Source organism: Mobula birostris, unplaced genomic scaffold, assembly GCF_030028105.1.
Source record: "Mobula birostris isolate sMobBir1 unplaced genomic scaffold, sMobBir1.hap1 scaffold_348, whole genome shotgun sequence".
NCBI lineage: Eukaryota > Metazoa > Chordata > Chondrichthyes > Myliobatiformes > Myliobatidae > Mobula > Mobula birostris.
Window position 1 is genome coordinate 324775 of NW_027276549.1, and position 26720 is coordinate 351494.

The 26720-nt window shown below is 40.7% G+C and overlaps 1 protein-coding gene across 1 annotated transcript in view; it reads right to left on the minus strand.

Annotated features, from left to right (window-relative positions):
- Positions 1–26720, minus strand: part of LOC140193014 (dynein axonemal heavy chain 6-like) — a gene marked incomplete at its 3' end in the record, with an annotated part of 382778 nt that overhangs the window by 267915 nt on the left and 88143 nt on the right. Inside the window, exons 11-15 of the mRNA XM_072250467.1 lie at positions 17299–17646; positions 15384–15725; positions 12429–12828; positions 10529–10716; positions 1122–1367 (exon numbers count right to left, since the gene is read on the minus strand). Coding sequence (XP_072106568.1) covers positions 1122–1367; positions 10529–10716; positions 12429–12828; positions 15384–15725; positions 17299–17646 — 1524 coding nt within the window. The remainder of the gene's footprint in view (positions 1–1121; positions 1368–10528; positions 10717–12428; positions 12829–15383; positions 15726–17298; positions 17647–26720) is intronic.

Below are 26720 nucleotides of genomic sequence, written 5' to 3' on the forward strand. Positions count from 1 at the left end.
AAGGGTGACTTTAACCAGAATCACTGGACAAACACTGAGCAGCAAAACATTTTAAATTGGGCACAGGATATCTTGCCAATGTTCCTATCAGTTAAACGCATCCAGACAGGGACCTCTTTTCAATTTGCAGATTAAGCTCTGATATGCATATACATATTAAATATGCAGATCAAGGCTTGCTGCAGCATAAGGTGCCCAAGAAAGACAAGTTGTTTTTTTAAATTTCTTTGCTAGGAGAGGTAGGAGAGCTCCTCCACACACGACAATGGCAACTTACACCTACCTGCAGCTTGCTGTCTACTCGCTGGGCATTGTCTACGCCACCCCGAGCTACCTACCAGCCTAGTCATCATATGGGAGCCCAAGCATGGGAGGATGAACCCTGGGCGCCCTCCTGAGACTATGGTCAACACGCTGCTAGAAGACAGCAGCGTGGCTAATGTAGATGAACTGAACACACTGATGAGGGAGAGGGAGAAGCGGAGAGTCTGTCATCGTGCCCGACTCCGGCCCCCTAGGCCTGAGTCGACGTAGTAGTAGAAGTAGTAGTGCAGCTCGCTCCAGTTTTCAGAATATGGTCAGTGCGTTCACTTCTCACTTGGGCCGGCAGAGCCTAGTGTTGGATCAGCCACTGGGTACTCATTGAATTTAATTAGCTAAATAGCACCGCAAAGCCATTTCCAACTCTTTTCCCCTGGGACCATAGATAGGAAAGATTTAGAGATGGATAGAAAGGTTTGGAGGGATCAGGACCAAATGTGGACACTAGTTTAGATGAGGACCTGGTAGGCAAGGGTGAGATGGGGCAAAGGACCTGTTTCCATGATGTATTACTCTATGACTCTAAAACCACATGAAGCAGTGTTACTCTAAATGTCCTTCTGAACGATTGGGAGCAGAGTAGCAAAAATCTTGGCTTCAAAAGACAAACACGTTATTTCATAACCGAGTATAACTGGCTGCTTTGTCACTAGAGTCTTGCCTCCTTCATGCAATATAAGCACAGTCTGTGGCTGCAGCAGTGATGTGCATTTCCTGGGAATGACAAATTTCCATTTAAAACAGATGGCCTCTTGCCTAAAGACATAGGCAATATCTATTCAAACTAACAAACACTGTACCTCAAATGGTCCCATATAACGGGAGCTCTTAATGGTGGAGATGATGGTTAGACTCTCTTCCAGCTGAGTAATAACCTCTTCAGTGGACCCAATAATCAGTACAGTGGAGGTCTCGAGCTGCTGACTCACCAGCTTGAAGCTGGTTTGTTTCCACTGCATAATGACTTCTTTCAGCATGCTTCTCAGCGTTGCCTGATTGGTAGCTAAGTTGGATGCATTAACAATCACATCCTTATGCTGGAACACCTGGAAAAATATTTTTAAAAGTGATGAACACAAGAGATTCTGTATGTGCTGGAAATCCAGAGCAACACATATAAAATGCTGGAGGAACAATGGGAATAATAAACAGCCAACATTTCAGGCTAAGGCTCTTCATCACAATTTAAAAAACTACTTAGCAGCTTGAAATCTCATTTGCATATTCTCCACTTGTTTGTCCATTGGTTCACATCCAATGATTAGAGTCAGGTATTACTTTTGGTTTCAGATAGAATAAAATGTCCACTTTCAAAACATTAATATTGCTTCAAAGATGAATGCTAACAGATTTTCACCTCAGGGCTTCTTTTTAAAATTTGCCGTGTCTTCTTTGATGCTCTCCAGTTTTTACTGATGTACCATAGAAAGCATCCTATTTGAATGCATCATGGCTTGGTAGGGCAAATGCATAAGGTAACCCCAAGAAACCACGGAGTTGTGGACAAAGCTGAGCACAATACAGAAACCAATCTTTCCTCCATGGACTCTGTCTGTAATAGCCACGGCCTCAGTAAAGCAGCTAACAGCATCAAAACTCCATATACGCAGCAATTTTTCTCTTATCCCTCCCTTCCATCCGGTAGAAGATAGAAAAGGCTGAAAATTCATACCGCTAGGCTCAAGGATAACTTCTATATTGCTATTACGAGACTATTGAATGGTAGTCTAGTACGATTAGATTGACTATTGATCTCACAATCTACCAGGTTATGACCTTGCACCTTATAGTGCAACGAGAGCAGACAATCTCTGTAATGGTAACACTTTATTCTGCATGTTGTTATTGTTTTCCCTTTAATAACATAAAGCCATTGTGTAATGAAATGATCTACATGGACAGTATGCAAAAAAACATTTTTCCCTGTTCCTCAGTACATAGAACATAGAATAGTACAGCATAGTCTAGGCCCTTCGGCCCACAATGTTTTGCCGACCCTTAAACCCTGCCTCCCATATAACCCCCCACCTTACAATAATAAACTAATTACCAACTTAGCACGCTGCAGGCTATCTTTACATTAATAGAACGAAGTGGGTGTACAAAGAGAGACATTGTGTCCAATATATATATATATATATATATATATATATATATATACATACACATATGTGCGTAAGAGAGAGAGAGAGACAGAGAGACAGAGACAGAGAGAGAGAGACACACACAGAGAGAGAGAGACAGAGACAGAGACAGAGAGAGAGAGAGATAATATATATATATTAGAATATTAGCAATTTCATCTACATGAACTGGGAAGGTGAAACCAAGGAATGGCAACTGGAATTTAATTCAAATAAGTGCAAGGTGTTACATTTTGGTCAATTAAAACAGGCAGAACTTACAGTAAAAGGTCGGGCTGTAGAGAGTGTTGGAGAACAGAGATCTAGAGTACATAGTTCTCTGAAAGTGGCAACACAGGTACATAGGATGATGAAGAAGGTTGATATGTTTTGTTACACCAAAATAGTAAACTTAAAAGAGAAACACAGAGCAAGGAGTAATGAGTCTACTCTTGGTTTTGTTTTTATATTTAGTGCCATGACATATGGCATTCACGTGCTTTTACATGTAATACATATAACCTCTAATGAATCATGTAAGCAACAAAGAATGCTTAATCAAGCAATATTCTCTCTCTCTCTCTGTGTATATATGTATATATATATGTGTGTGTGTGTGTGTGTGTGTGTGTGTGTGTGTGTGAAAGTGTGTGTAGTAGGTAATTATAGACCAGTGAGCCTTACGTCTGTGGCAGGAAAGCTGTTGGAAAAGATTCTTAGAGATAGGATTTAAGGGCATTTAGAGAATCATTGTCTGATCAGGGACAGTCAGCATGGCTTTGTGAAGGGCAGATGGTGTCTAACAAGCCTGATAGAGTTCTTTGTGGAGGTGACCAGGCATATAGATGAGGGTAGTGCAATGGATGTGATCTACATGGATTTTAGTAAGGCATTTGACAATGGTTCCACACGATAGGCTTATTCAGAAAGTCAGAAGGCATGGGATCCAAGGAAGTTTGGCCAGGTGGATTCAGAATTGGCTTGCCTGCAGAAAGCAGAGGGTCATGGTGGAGGGAGTACATTCAGATTGGAGGGTTGTGACTATTGGTGTCCCACAAGGATTGGTTCTGGGACCTCTACTTTTCGTGATTTTTGTTAATGACCTGGATGTGGGGGTAGAAGGGTGGGTTGTCAAGTTTTCACATGACACAAAGGTTGGTGGTGTTGTGGATAGTGTAAAGGATTGTCAAGGACTGCAGAGAGACATTGATAGGATGCAGAAGTGGGCTGAGAAGTGGCAGATGGAGTTCAACCCACAGAAGTGTGAGGTGGTACACTTTGGAAGGACAAACTCCAAAGCAGAGTACAAAGTAAATGGCAGGATACTTGGTAGTGTGGAGGAGCAGAGGGATCTGGGGGTACATGTCCACAGATCCCTGAAAGTTGCCTCACAGGTAGATAGGGCAGTTAAGAAAGCTTATGGGGTGCTAGCTTTCATAAGTCAAGGGATAGAGTTTAAGAGTCGTGAGGTAATGATGCAGCTCTATAAAACTCTGGTTAGGCCACACTTGGAGTACTGTGTTCAGTTCTGGTCGCCTCACTATAGGAAGGATGAAGAAGCATTGGAAAGAGTACAGAGGAGATTTACCAGGATGCTGCCTGGTTCAGAGATTTAGGGAGCTAGGGCTTCACTCTTTGGAGAGAAGGATAATGAGAGGAGACATGGAAGAGGTATACAAGATATTAAGAGGAATAGATAGAGTGGACAGCCAATACCTCTTCCCCAGTGCATCACTGCTCAGTACAAGAGGTCATGGCTTTAAGGTAAGGGGTGGGAAGTTCAAGGGGGATATTAGAGGAAGGTTTTTTACTCAGAGGGTGGTTGGTGTGTGGAATGCACTGCCCAAGTCAGTAGAGGAGGCAGATACACTAGTGAAATTTAAGAGACTACTAGACAGGTATATGGAGGAATTTAAGGTGGGGGTTATATGGGAGGCAGGGTTTAAGGGTGGACACAACATTGTGGACCAAAGGGCCTGTACTATGTTGTACTATTCTATGTTCTATGTTCTATTTCCAACATCCATTTGTGATCACCTCTGTAGTCCCTCACCAGAACTGCTTGGCCAGGAGTGAAACATTGAACCCCCTGGTTTGAGGATCCCTCAATTTGTCTCAGCTGTTTGTCCTGCACACTCCTTCTGAGATTGGATTTGAGGAGATCTAAAAATGAATGCAGGTGATGTCCCAGGAACAGCATAGCTGATGACTTGTTGGTTGTGGAGTGTACTGTATTGCGACATGAAAGGAAGAATTGTTGAATTTCTGATTCAATGTCATTGTGGCGTGTTTGAACATTACTCACATCCTTTAGATTCTGGACAAATCTTTCCACCAAGCCATTTGTAGCTGGGTGGTATGGTGCAGGTATAATATGTATCATTCCATTTATTTACAAGAATGATTGAAACTATTCTGCAACAAACTGGTTCATTGTCACTGACTAAGTGTTCTTGAACATCAGTGTTTGAGAAGAGGCTTTTCAACATATCAACAGTGTGGCAAGGCTGTAGTGGAGGCTATTGTGAACACTTCTGGTCACTTTCAGTTGCATCCACTACAACCAAGAAATTTATGCCCATGAATGGTCAAGCAAAATCCACGTGACTCCTCTGCCAAGGCAATGCAGGCCATTCCCAAGGATGGAGAGATGTTGCTCTTGGCATCCTATGGGCATTTTGGCATCCTGAACTGTGCATGGCAAGCTGCTCATCTGTTGATCTATCCCAGGCCACCAGACAAAGCTTCAAACCAACACAAACACAAGGAAATCTGCAGATGCTGGAAATTCAAGCGAAGAGGTACAGTCGACGTTTTGGGCCGAGACCCGAAACGTCGACTGCACCTCTTCCTATAGACGCTGCCTGGCCCACTGTGTCCCACCAGCATTTTGTGTGTGTTGCTTCAAACCAACACTTTCATTTTAACCACATCTTGGTAACTGGCATGTAGCTTCTCCAACACCTTAAACTCTCAGCTTGGATGGTACAACAACTCTCAACCCCCACATAAGGCATTACCATCAAGGTCAAGTTCATCCTGGCACTGGTAAAATGGGATTTTTGCTGCATATTCCAGTCATTTTGGGTTGCCATGTAGACCTGACACAGTGTGGGGTTGTTTCTGATTTGCCACTGTGTCCTCCAAGAAACAGAGCTGATCCCTTCATTCATTCTGCTGCTGTTAGTCGAACACTCTTCAATGGATTGAAAATGTGATGCAAAGGCTATGGGGCATTCACTTCCATTACTCATAACATGTGACATGTTTGCACCTATACCATTATGCAAGGGTCACAGGCAAGCTTCACTAGGTGATGTGGATCATGTGTGAGTACAGTGTCTGATCTCACCACTTCCTGTGCCTTCTTGAAAGCCACCTCACACGGCTTTGTCCATTGTCATTTCTTTCGGTCTGCTGTTCAAGGGGTGGAACACAGTAGCCAGGTTTGGCAGGAACCTGTGATGGTAATTGACAAATCCTAAAAAGGACTCTTCCTAGAGATGCTGCCTGGCCTGCTGCGTTCACCAGCATCTTTTATGTGTGTTGCCACAACTGTGACACATCCTTTGCCCTTGGGCATCCACTACTGCTTGAATTTTCTCCTTTTGTATCAATGGTGTGGCCATAGTAGATCCTTTGTTTAAAGAATTCACACTTGTTGCATCATGCTCTGAGCCCTTCTAATCTTTTTAACACTGCTTTGAAATTTTGGAGATGTTCTTTGTTATCCTGACCGGTAAGAATAATATTATCAAGATAATATTGAGTGCCAAGGTAGTCTTGTAGCACTTGGCCCATAGCTTTCTGCCAGACAGCAAGTGCAGATGCGACATCAGACATAAACCTATTATTGTAATAAAGACCTCTGTGAATGTTTATGGTGAGAAACACTTTGGACACTTCTTCCATCTCCATCTGTAGGTAGACCTCAGCTAAGCCCACTTTGCTGAAGTATTTCCCACCAGAAAATTTGCAAAGATATCCTCTATCCTAGGCAGAGAATACTAATCTACTTTCAGTACTAGATTGATTGTGTCTTTAAAATTACTACAAATCCTGACAGACCCATCCTTCTTGACTACTGGGAATACTGGCTTTGCCCATGGGCTCCACTCAACCTTGGAAAGAATTGCTTCAGCCTTCATGCAATCTAGCTCACTAGCTACTTTATCCTGGATAGTATAAGGAACCAGACAGGATTTGTAAAACCTGGTTTTGGCATTTTCACTTAACACCCTTGATATCTTTGAGTTTTCCTATGCTATCCTTGAACATTGCTGTGGCATTCCTGAGGATTTTTCTTAATTAGCTTTCAGTTGACTCTGTTGTAGAGGATGTGACATACAAATGGTGGATGGATCTCCAATCAAGTTATAGTTTTATACTGTGTGGCTAAGTACAGTTCCCACAACATATAAAAGTTTGCTGACGCCAGCACCATTGTGGGCTGTTTTCAAAGGGGATGATGAATCAGAATAGAGGAGAGAGATTGAAAACTTAGCTGAGTGGTGTAATAACAACAACCTCTCACTCAATATCAATAAGACCAAGGAGTTGATTGTGGACTTCAGGAGAGGGAAACCAGAGGGCTCTGAGCCAGAACTCAGAGAGTCAGAGGTGTAGAGACTCAGTAACTTTAAATTCCTGGGTGTCACTAGCTCAGAGGGCCTATCCTGGATCCATCATATAAATATTATTGCAAAGCAAGCACAATAGCACCTCAATTTCCTCAGGAGTCTGCAGAGGTTCGGCATGTCATCGAAAACCTTGGCAAACTTTTATAGATGTATTGTGGAAAGAGTGCTGACTGGCTGCATTATGGTCTGGTATGGGAACACCAATGCCTTTGAGTGGAAAATCCTACAGAAGTTAGTGGATTCGGCCCAGTACGTCACTGGTAAAACCCTCCCAACTATTGAGCACATCTACATGAAAGGTTACCGTAGAAAAGCAGCATTCATCATCAAAGATCCTCACCACACAGGCCATGTTCTTTTCTCACTGATGCTATCAAGTAGCAGGGCCAGGTGCCTCGGGACCTGCACCACCAGCTTCAAAAAAAGTTACTATCCCTCAACCATCATGCTCTCAAACAAAAGGGAAACAGCTACACTTATTTAGGACTCATTTATATTGATGAATGTTGTCATTTCTTGCTTGTTATTTATTGCTATTTTCATATATCTGCATTTGCACAGTTTATTTACAGTTTACAGTTACTGTTCTAAAGATTTGCTAAGTATGCCCACAGAAAAAGAATCTCAGGATTGTATGTGGAGACATGTATATACTCTGTCTCAGCCAATCACATCCCCACAATGCTGCCCCTCTTGTTTTTACCACGTACAAGCCCAGTGTGGCTTGTTGTTTGTAGTATTTCACTGTTACGAATTTCATTCCCACAGGTATTATCTTTTCTCCAGTACAAGTTCTGCAGGCTTCAGTTCAGTACCTAATTATTTATTTAGCAGAACCAATCTGCTCCAACAACCCCCAACAAACCCAATTAACCCTAACCTAATCATGGGACAATTCACAATGACCAATTAACCTATCCGATACATATTTGGCATATTGCTTGAATTTTCACATTGTAAGTCTCAAGTACTACTGAGTCCTGCGTCACTCCTATCATTATCAGATTTTTCATCAACAGCATGCAGATTAACATTATTTTTGAAACTCAACTCAACTTTTTATTTCTTCTTTTCTTTGTGCGTCCATTTATTTTTGTCTGCCCAACATGCTCTTTGTATGTGCCCTACTTTGTTGCATTTTCTGCAAGTTTTGCCTTTAAACTTGCATTGGTCTGGTGTTTGTGAGCCCCTGCTATAATGGTAACACAGACAGATTTCTGTTTAGATGTTGCAATTATGTTCAAGCTCACTTTCATTCCTGACTGCAACTCAGTCGCATCTCTGACTGCTGTTTCCATTGATACAACTATTTCAACTGCTCTTTTAAATGTTTTTGAATGTTTTCTTATAAGATTCCATGAACTAAATGATCTCTTAGTGCATCGTTATGCCCATTACTGAACTGACAATGCTCGGATAATTTCTTCAATTCAGCCACGTAAGATGAAATGAACTCCTGTTCCTTTTAATTTCACTTATGAAATCTAAAGCTTTCTGCAGTCAACAGTGGTTTCGGTTATAAATGTTCCTGCACTACTTTCAAGATATCAGCAAAGCTCATTTTGGCTGGTTTCATTGGAGCAGCTGAACTTCTAAGCAAACTAAGTGTTTTTCCACCTATTACACTCATCAGAACCGCTTCTAACTTTGCATTGGCTATTTCACTTGCATCAAAAGCTGCTCAATCCATTCAGTATACATCAACCAGTTAACCTTTGTGCAATCAAATGCATCTATCTTTCTGATATAGCTAGCCATTTCTGTGTTTGTTTATTATTATTATCATCATCATCTGGTACTCACTAATGAACCCTCGAGTTTTGCCTATTTTCTGCCTTTTTTAAGTTTAACTCAACCATCTCTCTCTCTTTCTAACGAAGCCACGTGCTGTGCTTTTCTTTAACTCAAACATCTCACTACACTTTCTTTTAACTCAAATGTCTCGCCGCACTTCAACAGTTAGATAATCATCTCAGGTTCATTTAAAACTTATTTATCACCACTGTTATGTTTTGTAAATCCAAAAACACAAAACCAATTGAAATCAAAACACAAAGCCAGGAATAATGTGTCTACTTTTCATTTTGTTTTCACTTTTTGTGAGGCATGGACCTATACGTGGTGGCATGATGACATTTGCCATTCACGTACTTTTACATATAACCCATAAAGAATTATGCAAGTGATAAAGAATGCTTAATCGAGCAAGATATTTACAATATTTTCCTCAAATATTATTGAAATATTAAATATACAACAGAGGTGTTAGGCATGTTTGCCTTCATCAGTCAGAACACTGAGTACAGGAGTTGTGGCATTATTTTGTGACTACTAGTTGTTGTTGAGCTCACACTTTGGAGTACTGTCTGCAACTCTTGTCACCCAGCCACAGAAAATGTGTCATTAAGCTGGAAATGGTGCAGAAAAGATTCACAAAGATGGAGCTGGGACTGTAGGCTTGGGTTATACAGAAAGGCTTGATAGCATAGGAGGCTTGAGCATAGGAGGTTGAGAGGTAACTTTACAGAGATATATAAAACCTGAAGAGAGTAAATAAGGTTGATAGTCACAGTTTTATCCCAGAGTAGGGCAGTCTAAAACTAAAAGGCATAATTTAAGGTGAGAGGTGAAAAACTTAACAAGATCTGAGGAACAACCTTTCAACACAGAGTGGTGGGTATATGAAACAAGCTGCCAAAAGAAATTGTGGAGCTGGGTATCATTACAATTGAATTGTAAAGGCTTAGAGAGATACAAGCTACACACAGACAAATTGGACTAGCTTAGATCAACATCTGAACAGCATAGAAGCGCTTAGTTGAAGAGTCTGTTTGCATACTGTATAACTCTGACTCTATTGAATAGCTGATTCAGATTCTCTGAAACTGAATGCGATTCTCTAATTCAAGTACAGGAATATAGGTTTAGTTTAATTTGGCAACATGGTCAGCACAGATATGATGAGCCAATGGGTCAGTTCCCATGTTGTTTGTATTGTTCTAAGCTACTCAGTTCATTGGCAACTAGGGATGCTCAATCTTTAGCAGCCATGGTAGTCATGCCCACCATCTTTGAAAACTTAAAAATATACTATTCTTTAACATACATGGAAACAAACCATCATCTAGGACCAGGTAGGGGACACAACAGGTGTCAGCAACCTTGCACTAGAAAAGAAGCTTTAGTCATTATCAATGTGGAATGAGAGGGCTCCTAAAATGTCTGCTGCGCAAGTTGCTGGAGGGTATTAAATTCAAAAACTCCATTAAGAAGCAATGAGAAGAGGAATGAGAAGAATGTGTCTCTGTCAGTTGTGTATACCTTCTAGAAGGGGAAGGGCAGTGAGAACATTGGCTCAGAATCCAGCAAGCATCCACAAGTTCAGAGATGCTCACCATTGCTGGGCCTACTGTAATCTGTCAACCCTTCTGTGACAAGTCTTACCCTGAGCTTCATGAAATTTTCCAGCGTGAGGTGTTTATCCTTGATTGAGCGCCCAACTGTATACTCAATGGTGTCCCAGTGCTGGGATTCCAGCCAAGGATTCCTCAGGGCCATAATGATTGGCAACATCTCTTTAAAGTCAAACACTGCCTGCTTCAAAAGAGGAACGCTATCATTTGGTGGCAATCCTAAAGGAGAAAGAAAATCTTAGCAGTGAAAGGGAATCCAACAATAACACGATGATACACTACTGTGCAACAGTCTGCTCCTGGCAGCGTTAACAACAGAGCAAAAGTTTGCCAATAACCTAGCAGCATAGGATTGTGATCAGAATACCATTTTATAATTATATAGGATAATATAAAGATAAGCCTTCCACAGTGGAAAATTTGTTTGCCATGAATGTTGCTTAATCTCATAATTGCTTGGTATTTAATCTGAATTTGAGTATGAGATAATGCACTTTGGAAAGTCTAGTAGGATATATAATAGAATAACTGACATGGTCATTAGGAGCATTGATGTACATCGAGACCTCGAGGTACAAGTCCATAGCTTGCTGCAAGTAGCAACACAGAGAGATAGAGTACCAACAGTGTACATTTGATATGTTTGCCTTCATAGGCCAAGGCATTGAGTATAAGAGCTAGGATATCATGTTACAGCTAAACAATTATTTACAATTTTGTATAATCCCAATCACCAAACTATAGGAAGGATATGGTAGCAATAGAGTGTGCAGCAGAGTTTCACCAAGTGGGAGAGCTAGTGGATGAAATGTGTGTGTACTAGGTGGATGAAACCAGGAAGTGCCTGGGGGGGTGGGGGTGTAGAAACAGGTAATGGTGGTCGAGGAGAATAGATATGAAAAAGGGTACAAAACAGGGAGAATCAGAAGAGGATTGGAAGAATGAGGAGAGGACAGAAATGAGGGTTACCTGAAATCCTGTAGGCATTTAATGGATAGGATTAGCACAAACCTGCATCATAGTTGGCATAGAAAAATAGACTGAAAGGATCTCTATGTTAAATTTGAATCCTTTAGACCCTCTCACTTGGGATAACAAGCACAATAACAGTTTCGGTTACACAGAAACATATAAACTAAACCATTTAGCACTCAAAGAATCACAGAATATTAACAACACAGAGGGCTATTTGGTTCATCACATCCAACCAGCTTCTTCACTGCCTGATTTTACCTTTAAAGCACTCGATCCATGGCCCTGTAGCTGAAGTGTCTTCTCATACTTTATCACTTTATCCAAGAACATTATGGAGATGATCTTGGTTCCTAACCCCATCATCTTTGTAGGCTGTCATTTTCAGACCCCTAGCATCCCCTAGATGCATATAGTTTCCTCATCTCCTCATCAATTTTTCTACCCATCACTTTGAACTCTACACCCTCCAGTTTTTGACCAATCTACTAAGCAAAATAGGTCTTCCCTACATATTCTGCTGAACATCTCATAAATCTACATGCCTCAGTTAAGTTCCCTTCAGGGTCAAATTTTCCAAAGTAAATAATTCAGGTAGGTCTATCCAATCTTTCCTTATAACTAAAATTATCTAGTCCTAGCAACATTCACACCCCTCTCTTCTGTACCCTCTTCAGTTCAACCATTTATTTCCCATAATGTAATAACCAGAACAAATACAATTCCAGATTCCAACTGAACTAGTCTCGCATATTCTCCCTGCTGTTATGTTCTGCCTATCCCCAACTCCATTTCTCTGAAATGGATTCCATTTTTTCCTATCTGTGTCATTTTCCCCACATGGGTCACGCAATTAATTTTTCCCCTCCAACCTTAAACCTGGCATCAGACATTCAATATGGTCTTTAGGAAAGCAGGATAAAATGTCAGAGCTAGCACCACAGTCATGAACCACAGACCTTTTTCCAGCAAATGTATTGTCTGTGTGAATCTGTTGACATCCTTTTGAATGGCATCAACGTTCAGTTCATCAAACCAGGTCTCCATCCAGTTTGCAAGCAGATTCTTCCAATCCTTCTCTGATTCCCTCAGCAACTTCATCAGCATCAACTCACACTCGGTCTCAGACAGCAGTGCTTTCAGCGACTGGCTGCTCACCCTTCCTGGCCATTTCTGCATTGACCCAGAAATGGTAATGATAGAGCAGACTATGCTACCTGAGCTGCAGAAGCGATCTTGATAGTTGCTGTAGGTTCGTGCCCTGCCGGCAATTGAGGAGACTTCCAGTATCAGAGCATTGATGGTCTCCAGGGCATTGTGTGGTCTGGTCGCAGCCTGGAGGAGAGCAGGATTTCTCACCTAAAAGACCAAAACATGGTTTATTATTATCATTGGTTCATTATTACCACATGCACCAAGTTACAGAGAAATGTTTTATCTTGCATGCATCCAGCCAGATCATTCCAGGTAGTAAAAAGAAAAAACAGAGAGCAGGATATAGTGTACAGTTACAGAACAAGTGTCATGCAAGGAGACAAATCATTTTCAAACATTTTTAACCTCCCCAGCTTTATTCTGAGGTTCCCACCTGCTTTAAGAAGATCACTATCATCCAGATGCTTAAGGAAAGCAAGGTAATATGCCTTAATGCATACCACCTTCTGACATCCACCATCATAAAGTGCTTTGAGAGAGACTGGTCATGGTGCATGTTAACTCCAGCTTCCCAGACAACCTTAACCCACTGCCATTCATCTACACCAAAATATGGCGAATGGCATCTCCCCGACCCTACACTCACCTCTGGAGCATCTGGACAGTAAATACATCTACAATTGACTACAGCTCCACCTTCAATACTATAATTCCAAGCAAGCTCATCTCCAACCTCTTACAACTGTGACTTAACACCTCCCTTTCTAACTGAATCCTTGAGTTCTTGGTGAGCAGACACAATCAGTAGGAATACACAGCTACACCTTACCCATGTCCATTCTCATCCTCAGTCCCACTCTACTCCCTATACACTCAACTGTAGCCAGAATCCATTCTAACTCAAACTACTAGCTTCAGAATCAGAACCAGGTTTATTATCATCAGCATGAGTCATGAAATTTGTTAACTTAACAGCAGCAGTTCAATGCAATACATAATATAGCAGAGCAATAAATAAATAATTTACAGTATATGTATATTGACTAGATTAAAAATTGTGCAAAAATAGAAATATATATTAAAAAAGTGAGGTAGTGTCCATAGATTAATGTCCATTTAGGAATCGGATGGCAGAAGGGAGGAAGCTGTTCCTGAATCATTGAGTGTATACCTTCAGGTTTCTGTATCTCCTACCTGACGGCAACAATGAGAAAAGGGCATGCCCTGGGTGCTGGAGGTCCTTAATAATGGACGCTGCCTTTCTGAGACACCGTTCCTTGAAGATGTCCTGGGTACTTTGTAAGCAGGTATCAAGATGGAGCCGACTAAATTTACGACCCTCTGCAGCTTCTTTCGGTCCTGTGCAGTAGACCTCCATACCAGACAGTGACACAGCCTGTCAGAATGCTTACAGATGATACCACCATTGTGAGCATATCTCAGATAATGATTTCATCATTATCAGATTTCTGAATGGTCTATGAACACATGAACACTATCTCACTATTTTGCTCACTTTTTGCACTATTTATTTATTACTATACACAGTATTCTTATTATAACTTACAATATTTCATTTAGTATGTATTGCTCTGTACTGCTGCTGCTGCAAAACAACAAATTTCATGACACATGTCAGTGATAATAACCTGATTCTGAATGATGAGTTAATATTGGAAAAAGACAGAGAGCTTACTGAGATGGTGTCATGACAACGTGCTCAATATTAGCAAAACCATAGAGCAGGACATTGACCTCAGGAAGGGGCAGTGTACACACTCCTGTTTACATCAACTGATGTCAAGGGTTGAGAGATTCAAGGGTTGGGAGTGAACATCACCAGAAGTCTGTGCTGGTCCACCCATACAGATGCCGCAGCCAAGAAAGCTCACCAAGTGCCTCTGCTTCCTCAGGAAGCTAAAGAAATTTGGCATATCGCCTTTGACCCTTGCATTTTCCATGGAAAGCATCTTGTCCAAATGCATCATAGCTTGGCAAGGAAACTGCTTTACCTGTGAAACTACGGAGAGTTGTGGAAACAGCTCAGCACATCACAGGAAACAGCCTCCCCTCCACTGACTCTGTCTACACTTTTCAATGCGTTGGTAGAACAGTCAACGTAATCAAGACTCTACACACCCTGGACATTCTCTCTTCTTCCCCCCACCCCACCCCTCATTCAGCAGTAAAGGCAAAAGCCTGAGAGCATGTATCACCAAGCTCAAGGGCAGTTCCTACTCTACTGTAATAAGACTATTGAATAGTTCCTACTATGAGATGCAGATAAAGATGGCTAAAAAACTGAGCAAATAGTCAAATATAGAGTATGTAAAAATGAAAGTAGAGTGCAAATTAGCTAGAAATGTAATGCTATTTAAAATGAATTCTAGTGTAGGAAGCAACAATGTTGTAGTCATTCATATATTGAAAAAAATAAGGAAGTGATGTGAATCTCTGTATCCATTTTGGGGTAAGCACTATTTACCTTCTATTAATTGCATCAAGTGGTCAAGAGGGAGATCAGGGAATTGGAGATCAGTCAAGGGGAGAGATCAAAATAGAAACATGACTTTGTGGGATCTGCACTACGTCAATTTAAGTACAATTACTTCTGTCTCAGCTGTTTTGAATCTGCTAGTTGGCTTTTGTTAGAATATATATTCACTTCCCAAAAAAATTGTTTCAAATGAAAAGCATAAAGATGAAAGCAGCATTTTCCAACCACCCCACTGTTCACACTCAGTTCTCTGTGGTATTACCTTATATTTAACTTGCATTAGATCATTGTAAAGGTTACTGATGTCTCTCTCCAGGTTTGCACTGAATTTTTTGATGTTGCTTTCTTTTATGGCCTCAAAGTAGAGGATGTTGGATTTCAGGCTGTGGAAAGTTGGAACCAGGATTTGATAGAGTGCCACTTCTTCAGGAGGGATGGAGACACCATACTCATTGGCAATACCATACAGCTGAGTCACAGTTTGAAACTTTCTCTCCAATTTGGGCAATTCTATCTCCATTCGAGACAGGAACAGCAAGTGTTCCCCAAACATGTCAATGGTTTCTGGTTCCTTACTGAGATTCTGCTGAGCTTCTTCAATCACCTAAAAATGAAACAAAGAACATGTTGAGTTCTGACCACACCAACAAAGTTCTCTAAGTCCTCAAAGTGAAGGTCCTTAATGATGGACACAAACTTCTTAAGGCACCACCTCTTGAAGATGAACTTAATGATAGGGAGTGATGTGCCCCTGATGGAGCTGGGTTGAACCTCTTGCTATCCTCTGCATTAAAGCCTCCATACCAGGAGGTGATGCAACCAGTCAGAATGCTCTCCACTGTACATCAATCGAAATTTGTAAGTACAGTATCTTTGGTGACATGAAGGGTCTCAGCCCAGAAATTTTGTCAGTCCATTTCCCTCTATAGATGCTGCCTGATCCATTGTGTTCCTCCAGCATCTTGCCTGTTGCTGCAGATTCCAGCATCTGCTGTCTCTTGTGTCTCCTCTAATTCCTTTCCCCATGAACTTAAATCTATGTTCCCTTGTAATGAACTGCTCTGCGAATGAAAGTAGATCCTTTCTGCTTACCCTGAAAATATTACAGGATTGTCAAATTGCAAAAAGCATTCCAGAGATAGGATCTCATCAACGATCCAACACAGAATGAAATGAGGGACTTTGACTTTGACTTTCATCAGGTCCAAGATGTGTCATCTCAAGGTTGTTAACTGTGCTAAATACCTGGATTTTGCCATGGGTTGTGTGAGCCCTTCTTTCCACCCATTTTTAGCACCAGATAGGCTACTTGCCTTACTTTATTGCCTTGCAATTTTTCAGCCCATAGCCCAATACAGACTATATAAAAATAATAATAATAATAAATGTAGGACAGCCATTGCTGAGAGGCGCTATCCCACTGGAAACCAGGCACAATTTAGGGTTTAAGAAACATTAGTAAGGCTACATTTGGAGTTTTGTGTTCAGTTTAGGTTATTCAACTATAAGAAAGAAGTTACTCAACTGAGAAACATGATAAAAAGATTTACCATAATGTTGGCAGGACTTGAGGTACTGCATTAAGAGAGAGGTTGAGCAGCTTAGGCCTTTTCCTTTGGCTGTAGAAGACTGAGGGGACCTTACAAAGTTGTATAAAATCAAGAGGGTTTTATTTTTTATATATATATATATATTGATTGAACACAGTCAATTTCCTAGAGTTGCACATTCAAGAGATAGAGGGCATATGCTTGAAGTAAGAGGGGAAATAATTAATAGAAATGTGAAAGTAACTTATTTTAAGATAGGCGGTGGGAATATATACTGCCAGAGGAAGTAACTGAGGCAAGTACAATAACAATTTTTAAAAAATCAGTTGGACAGGTGTATGGATAGGAGATGTTTAGAGTGATATAGGCTAAATCCAGGCAAATGAGAGCATCTAGGTCGTTATTTACCAGTTGGGCTGAGGATCCTGTTTCCATGCTGTATGACTCTATATTAGCCAGGCATCCAAGGGAAGGGGTGATTCAGTGCAGGAACATGCAAGCACATAGGCCTGCCAGAGACAGAGTCTGCACTGGAAGTGTCTCTTGCAGGTGCTGGAAGATATTAAACTGAAACTCACTGACAGTGATAACATTAATAAACTACAATAATGGTGAACAAGTACTCACACTTAGCAGTTCACTAGACTTTTTGTAAGCAGTGTTCTTCAGGTGGTTATACAGTTCATGGGTCACCATTTCCAAATAGAGAAAGCAGTCCGCCTGATACTGCCGGCTCACCACCTTCACCAACCGGACCCTTCTCTCCACTGTCATGTTTCTTACACTCATGACATATTCTGTGTAAGCCTCCAACATGCTTCTGAATTCCACTGGGCTCCACTCCTGCTGCCTTACTAAAGCTTCAAGATCCAGATTCATGGCCTGATCCACCATAACAGAGTATTGCTCAAATGTTCTGCTATACTGTGTTACTTCTGCCATTGAGGCACTTATCAAATTCTGCAGTTTAGTGAGCTAGAAGCCAAAGATAAACATGTTATGATATCAGTCAAGGAAGAGATCTGAAAACAAGACAAACAAAAGTAGAGAGAGAAATGGAAATTGTGTAGAATTCCTGGATTTGCAAGAGGTCCTTTCAAGAGATGTTGGCATTCTATTGGTATCAAATATCTTCAGATAACAACAAAGAAGGAATAACTAGAACTGCTACATTTAGAGTGTATTACTCAACGATAACATATACTGAACAGTACAGTTATGATGTACAAGAGCAACTCAGAGACAGTGGAAAAAAGAGATAGGGACAATTTTGGACAGGAATGGGGAGAACACAAGAAAATAAGAGGAGTAAGCCACTTGGCAACTCAAAACCTGCCCCACCATTCAATATGATCATGGCATATTTATTCCAGACCTCAGCTGCTGTGTGCCAGATCTTTGTTATCAAGATATCTGTCTATCTTGAATTAAACTGAACCGAATTGACTCTATTACTTACATCCTTCATCTACAAGAGGAGTAAAAATCTTTACATCTCCATCTAAATGTGCAATGTGCAATTATAGTAATTTATAATAAATAGTATGCACTTAAGTACTTCTAATCCACTTTTGTGTAGGACAGAGAATTTCAGAGATTCAACAACCCCCGTGAGAAGGGATTTCTATATATCTCTATTTTAAATGACTATCTAATCCCACCTTATAGCACCTAGTTCTTTTTCCTGCATGTAACAGCTATGTAATTACATCCAAGTACTGTTTAAATATAAAAAGGGTTTCTGCTTCTACAACCCTTATCTGCGAGTTCCAGGGCTCCATCACCCTTAGGTCTTCTCTAATCCTTCTACAAATTATTTTAGAGGCACAGGGGCTGCAGATGAAGTTTGTCAACCAAAAACATCAACTACAATTTTGCACCATAGACTCTGCCTGACACACTGAGTTCCTCCAGCAGCGTCCTACCCACAGTCTTATATCCAACCTCTTCTGTCCAAAGAAAACAGAGTCATAGACTCATACCATATGGAAACAGGCCACTCAGCTCAACTCATTCATGCTGAACAGTGGGCACCCGTTCATATTAATCCCATTGCTCAGCAGCTGGTCCATAACCTTCTATGCCTAAATGCTTATCAGGTGCATATTTAGACACTTCTTAAATAATCTCAGTTATCCAGCTTTAACCATTCTCTCAGGCAGGGTATTCCAGGTGCTCACCATCTCTGGTGAAAAAGATCTTCCGTACATCCCCTTGGAATGTCTTCCCACCTCCAATATGGGAAAAAGTTTCCTGCAGTCTACTCTTTCTGTGCCCCTCCTAATTTTATATAGCTTAATTATGTCCCTCTTAACATCTCCCACTCCAGAGAGAACAGATCTACTATAGCTTCTCCAGTCTCTCATCTCAACTAAACCGTTCCATCTCAGAACACCTTCAACTGATCCAATATTTCCTCCTAGCTACACTCCACTCAAATTTCCTCTATAACTTATCCAGGGTAATGACAGCAGTCACCAAAACTAAAGAGTGCAGGCTGAGGTCTATCTGGTGTAACATACCGTTTTGGAATAACCTCCCTTTTTATTCTTCAACAATTTGGCTAATGAATAAATATCTTGTTGATCATTTTATTAACCATGCACTTCAAGGTCCTGCTGTTCCCTCCACTCCTCTCAAAATCCTCCCATTTACTGTGATTTTGCACCTCCCAGTTGCATTACCTCACATTTGACTAAACTGAATCTGTTTTGAACAATGAAATTACAAGATATATCTGCTACACTTTAAAGTTTTCCTCCTCATTATTAATCAGATTTTTTAAAACATTGTATCATCTGTAGATGTCTTTATCGAGCATCCGACACTTAAGAGGTGTGGTTGGATATTTGGCGTTTGGAGTACATGTTCATTGATAGTAGTAAAGTCAATGAGCTGGTTACGGAAAGTATAGAATAGTCATCATCTATGACATAATAAAGGGTGGGTCTGGCTTAAAGCACTGAGTGATTTCTTCCTTCTCCAAATGCATATGCTCATAAATAAATACCAAAACACAAGTAGACAGGTTACTGAAGACATTTCTTTAATTCAAGTACACTTTGGTCTCATTAAGAATAGTCCTGTGCAACATCACCCTGTAGCTAAACATTTTGTTATTCACTTTTTATTGTTCATTTAATGTCAATGCCTATTTTACTTCTGGGGTGGGGGAGGGGTGCCTTTTAATTATTTGGGCCATTTTACCATCAATTAAGATTATGGGCCTACACCCTTACATTTAGAAAATTTGAGAAGTGAACATATTGAAACATACAAATCCTTGTGGATTGACAGGGTAAATGCAAGGACAGTATTTCCTAAGGCTGGGATGTCCAGAGTGATGGAAGGGTCTGCCCATCCTGATGAGAATTGATTTTTCACAGAGAGACCTGTTAATCTTTAAAATTCTCCACCCAAATGGCTATGGAGATTCAGTCTTTTAGTATACTTTAAAACAAAGATCAAAGCTATTTGTTATGTTAAGGAAATTAAAGCATTTAGGATATGGCAGTAGTAATGTGATGCTGAAGTGAAAGATCACCTTTGGCACAAGGAACCCAGCTCACCCCCTCCTTCTCCTATGCCTTAGGAGTGACCAGTGATCCATCTTTATATTTCTACCTTTATCTATGACATCTTGGCTAATGAAAATCAACCTTAAATTTGAAAGGAATCATTGTCCAAGGAAAACTGCTGTTTAGAGATGAAAGTTGCAAACTTATATGCCCTGTTTCCTAACCTCACTCCTGAAAGACTGGGCTCTGATTTTTACATCTATTGGGTCTGACCAATCAACTAACCAATCCCTTGAATATGCAAGATTGAAAATTTCAATCAGATTCACCCTTAGTCATTCCGTCTTCTTGGAATACAACCCTGGTTTCAGTGATCTCACTGACCTCCTGAGATGACAGACGACCGCCTTTCTGAAGCAACAGCAATCTATGAACTACAGCTGCTCACAGTGATTTTAACATAATTGACTGGCTGACCATAATTGACTAGCTTGGATGAGGAATTTGGTCAGCATGAACCAGATGGGCTGAAGGACTTCTTTCCATTATGTATAATTCTTTGTCTAACAAACAGTAAAAGTCCCTACACCTGTCCCCGTGATACACCACTGATCATGAACTTCCAATTACAAACAAACCCTCCACCATCACCTCTTCCTCAATCTGTCTGATTTGTTAAATTGGATTCTGTAGGCTTTTGGACCAGTGTCAATAGTATTCTCATAATCAATATACTTAGTCTCCTCCAAATCAATCAGATAGGATGTTCTCTTAACAAGTTCCTCTGATTCTTCTTAATGCTTACTCTCCAAGTTCAGGTCAATTCTGTCACTCAAAAGTTTTTTCCCCAATAACTTCCCAACCACTCGTGAGACTCACAGGCCTGTAACTAATAAGCTTCACTTGCTGCCTTTCATGATTAAAGGAACCACATTTGCTGTCCTCCAGTCATCTGGCAACCTCACCTGTGGTCAGCAAAGACCTGAAAATTCTGTCCCAGCAGTTTCCTCCCATAATTCCCACACCAGCCTGAGAGATATCACATTAGTGCCTTCTAGTATCTTTAAATCTACTAAAATGTGCCTTCTATTTTCTTTCAAAATTGCTATCTGAACAGCTATTTCCAATTTCCAGCACTATTGTGCTGTTACCCACAGTTCCAGCATTGTTTTTTTTCTTCTCCCCTCTATTACATAAGACAAAGATGTCCAGCACAGAAACATGCCTTTCAGCCCATAGTCTATGTGCTTAACATGATGTCAATTTAAACAAATCCCATCTACCTGCATTGGGTCTACACCTCTATTCTCTGTCTGTCCTTGTGTCTGTCTAAATGCCTCTTAAACATCACTATCATCTTTATTTCCACCATTTCTCCTAGCAGCACTTTTCAGGCAGCTACCGCTCTGGAAATTTCTTGCCTCATAAATCTTCTCTAAACTTTCCCCTTCTCAACACAAAGCTACACCTTGTAGCATTTTCAAACGCAAACAACAGGAATTCTGCAGATGCTGGAAATTCAAGCAACACACATCAAAGTTGCTGGTGAATGCAGCAGGGCAGGCAGCATCTCTAGGAAGAGGTACGGTCAACTTTGATGTGTATTCCTTGTAGCATTTGATATTTCTACCCTGGAAATGATTCTGACTATTGACTTTTTCTATGACTCTGATAACTTAATTCATTTATATAAGTTTTCCTCTATTTACTCCTCTTCAGACAATAACAATTGTGATTAAAAAGTCTATACCACCCTTTCTCAGATATCAGCAACAGTATATTTTTCTTGGTTTCCATCCTGCAATGGATATACTCCTCACCTTCTCTATAATTTAGAAAACTTTAAACATGCCTTTTTTCCCCATTTTGAATGAAGGGTGTTTGGACTGCAGTGCCAACTCTGTTTCCCTCTTGACAGATGTTGTTTAATTTGCTGGGTACTTCCAGCATTTGTTTTTATTTCAAACAGACTTCCCTCACCGACCCTCTTTAATTAAACCAAGTCTGGTTTACAAGTTAGCTCCATCTACATTCCATAACCCTTAGTTCCTGTAACGCAACACTCCCCCTTTCTATAACAAAACTTAATTTCACTTTGGCAAATTCAATATTGCTCCCGTATCAACAGCATTTTTGGGGGGAGGTGGAAGAGTTCAATTAGGAGAAGTTTTCATCTTTCCGATGTTCTTCAGTGCTCAGGTTGAGTTCCATGTGTTCTAATCCTGTTGACAAATATCCTATACAGAACTTTATTAAATATGTCAGGAAGTCAGGTACGCACACCCTCTAGTTCCTCTTTATCTATTCCATCAGTTACAACTCCACTAGATTAGCCAAAAATAGAGTCATATTTCATGGACATGGGCCCTTTGGTTCAACTCGTACATGCTGACTATATTGCCCAACAATCTCCTAAATTCCGGGGAATAAAGTCCTAGACTATGAAACCACCCTTCCCCATGTAATCCATACCCAAAAGTCCAGAAAATATTTACTGAACTCACTATAGTTTAATAACATCTTTCCTATAGCAGGGTAACTAAAACTGGACACAGTTCTAGAAGTGAAGCCTCACCAACATTTCACTGTGTAACTGCTATGTAACTTCCCAGCTCCTAAAGTCAATACACTGAGTGATGAAGGGCACCACGCCAAACACCTTCTTCAGCACCTTGTCCACCAATGACACTGCCTTCAGCAATCTAAGCACTTGTACTCCTAAGTCCCTCTGTTTCATGACACTCCTCTGGTCCCTACCAGAGTTGAAAATACACTGAAATTATCAATCCAGTATTTTAACAAATTGAGCAATAACATGCTACAGACTCTGGTATTGCCAGGGAGGCAAGTACTTATAGCCCTCAAAATGGTGGTAAACCTTCAAGAGTTATGGGAGTCTGAACGGGGAAGATGAATGCTAGTTTAGGTGCCTTTTATGCCAGCACAGAGTAGATAGGTAAATATTCTGTCTGTGCTGTAAATTTCACATAAGTCAGTCATTTCTCTTAATAAGGGTTAAATATTTGCAATATTTGACCAAATGAAACCACACAGATAAATTCTAATGGGCAAATTCTTGACCTACGTGTTGTTGGTAGATTGGATCTTGGCCAAACAGTATGTCAGCATTGAGCGAGAACTGCTTTGTCTTCTTTGCTTCCAATTCCTGATCACTAGAGAGCTTCAGTTCATACAAAGACCGTGAGTTAAACATGGACAAGCGAGGCTCGTTGGTAAAGGTGACCAGCTTGGCTGAAATAATGATGGTTGATTTCACATCAGCACATTACTCATGAGAAAATGGAATTAGAATTGGTTTATCATTGTCACATATACTGAGATACATTGAAAAGCTTGTCTTACATGCTGGTTATACAGATGAAATCAATACATGGGCATTGAGGTAGAACACAGTTAAACAATAACAGAATGGAAAATTAAGTGTACAGCCACAGAGGAAGTGCAGGTCAGATAAAAAATAAGTTGTAAGGTCATAATGAAGTAGATTCTGAGGTCAAGAGTTGATCTTATCGTACCAGGGAACCATTCAATGGATTTTATAACAGCAGGTAAAAATGTCCTTGAGATAGGTAGTATATGATTTTAGTTTTTTGTATCTTCTGCCCAACAGAAGAGGGGAGATGAGAGAATGTCCAGGATGGCTGGGATCCTTAATTACGGAAAGGTTTATAAGTAGTGAGCTATTAAACATGCACAGAAACTCCTTCCCCAATTAAGTGCTGTCACAAGAACACAGGAATAGAAGAAGAAAATAGCAGAAGGAGGCCATCAATCCCTTCAGCTTATCACACCACCTAATACGATTATACCGGCCTCAATTCATCTTCTATGTCACTTATCCATACCCCTTTATTTCTCAATCTATCAAATACCTATGCAGTTCTACTTCTTATAGTTCTAATGATTCAGCTTCCACCTCCAGGACAGTGATTTCAAAAGATGCACTATCTTCTACCAGAAGAATTCTCTGTGTACCTCAGTTTTAAATGACTGCCCCACTGTGGAAGACACTAGCAGTATGGTGCAAGCTCCAGCTGTCAGGGGTTGAAGTTACCATAACTAGAGAGAAGGTTCTCGAAAACTGAAAGGTCTGAAGGTAGATAAGTCACCTGGACCACATGGTATACACCCCAGAGTTCTGAAAAAAAAATTAGCTGGAGAGATCATGGAGGCATTAGTAATGATCTTTCAAGAACCAGTAAATTCTGGAATGGTTCCAGAAGACTGGAAAATTGCAAATATCACTCCACTCTTCAACAAAGAGGAGAAGCAGAAGAAAGGAAACTATAGGCCAGTTAGTTTGACCTCAGTGGTTAGGAAAATGCGGGAGTCGATTATTAAGGATGAGGTCTCAGGGTACTTGGAGGCACATGATAAAATAGACTATAGTCAGCATGGTTTCCTCAAGGAAAAATATTGCCTGACAAATCTGTTGGAATTCTTTGAAGTAGTAACAAGCGGGATAGACAAAAGAACATTGTTTGTTTTTGTGTACTTGCATTTTCAGAAAGCCTTTGACAAGGTGCCACACATGAGGCTGCTTAACAAGTTACAAGCCCATGGTGTTAAAGGAAAGATTCTGGCATGGATAAAGCAGTGGCTGATTAACAGGAGGCAAAGAGTGGGAATAAAGGGAGCCTTTTCTGACTGGCTGACTGACTAGTGGTGTTCCACAGGGGTCTGTGTTGGGACCGATTCTTTTTACGTTGTATGTCAATGACTTTGTTTATATGAAGATAGCTGGAGGAGCAGGTAGTTTTGAGGAATTAGAGAGGCTACAGAAGGACTTTGATGGATTAGGAGAATGGGCAAAGAAATGGCAGATGGAATACAATGTTGAGAAGTGTATGGTCATACACTTTGGTTGACAAAATAAAAGGGCTGTTTTCTAAATGGAGAGAAAATACAAAAAACTGAGTTGTAAAGGGACCTGGGAGTCCTTGTGCAGGATTCCTTAAAGATTAATTTGGAGGTTGAGTCTGTGGTGAGGATGGCAAATGCAATGTTAGCATTCATTTCAAGTGGACAAGAATATAAAACCAAGGATGTAATTTTGACACTTTATAAAGCACTGGTGAGGTGTATTGTGAGTAGGTTTTAGCCTCTTATCTTAGAAAGGATGTGCTGAATCTGAAGAGGGGTCAAAGGAGCTTCATGAAAATGATTCCAGGATTGAATGGCTTGTCATATGAAGAGCGTCTGATGGCTCTGGGCCTCTATCAACTAGGATTCAGATGAATGAGGGGTGACCTCATTGAAACCTAGCAAATGGTGAAAGGCCTTGATGCAGTGGATATGGAGAGGATGTTTCCTATGGTGGGAGAGTCTAAGACCAAAGAGCACAGTCTCAGAATAGAGGGGTGTCCTTTTCGAATGGAGATGAAGAGCAATTTCTTTAGCCATAGTGGTGAATCTGTGGAATTCTTTGCTACAGGCAGCTGTGGAGGCCAAGTCTTTAAGGCAGAGGTTGATAGATTCTTGAAGGTCAGGGCATGAAGGGATATGGGGAGAAGGCAGGAGATTGGGACTGAGAGCAAAATTGGGTCAGCCATGTTGAAATGGTGCAGCAGACTCAATGGGCTGAATGGCCTCATTCTGCTCCTCTCTCTTATGGACTTATGGTATTATAGAGAAAACATTTCAACATCTATCCTGCCAATCCCCCTGAGGATATTATATATGTAAATTAGGTCTCTCCTCTGACTTCTAAATTCCAAGAAATGCAGGCCCAAGTCAATTCGTCTTTCTTGTTTGGATAACCCTTTCGCCCCAGGAATAGCCTGGTGAATCTCCTTTGTATTCAGAGTGAAGCATGGAAACCAGCCCTTCACGCCATTTCATCCAAGATGCACATCTAAGCTAGGTCCATTTGCCTGCATTTGGCCCATAGTCCTCTAACCCTTTCCTATTCATATACCCATCCAACCAACCTTTAAACATCATATTTATACCCACCTTCCACCATTTCCTATGGTAGCTCATTCCACATAGCCATCACCCTGTGTGGAAAAATATACTCCTCAGATCTCCCTTTAATTCTTTCCCTTCTCAGATGAAACTAATACCCTCTGTTTTAGATTCCCGTGCCCTGGGGAAAAGACTGACTTTCTACCCTATGTATACCCCTCAAGATTTTATAAACCTCTAATTGTTACCTTTCAGACCCCTTTGATCCAAGGAAAACAGGCTCAGCCTTTCCAGTCTCTCCATATAACTCCTGCCCTTCAGTGCAGGTGGACTGCCTCCAACATTACTGGATTTTTTTTAGTAAGGGGAACAAAACTGGACACAGTATCACAGGTGAGGCCTCACCAATGCCCTGTACAATTGCAATAAAACCTCCTAATGTTTAAACTCCAACCCCTTTGAAATAAAGGCAAAAACGCTCTTTGCCTTAACTACCTGCTGGACCTGCCTGCTAGTTTTCTGCAATAGATGCATTAGAAAACCTAGAACCCTCTGAACTTCACTTACTTTGCTCTCTGCACTTACAGTAGATAATAATAATCA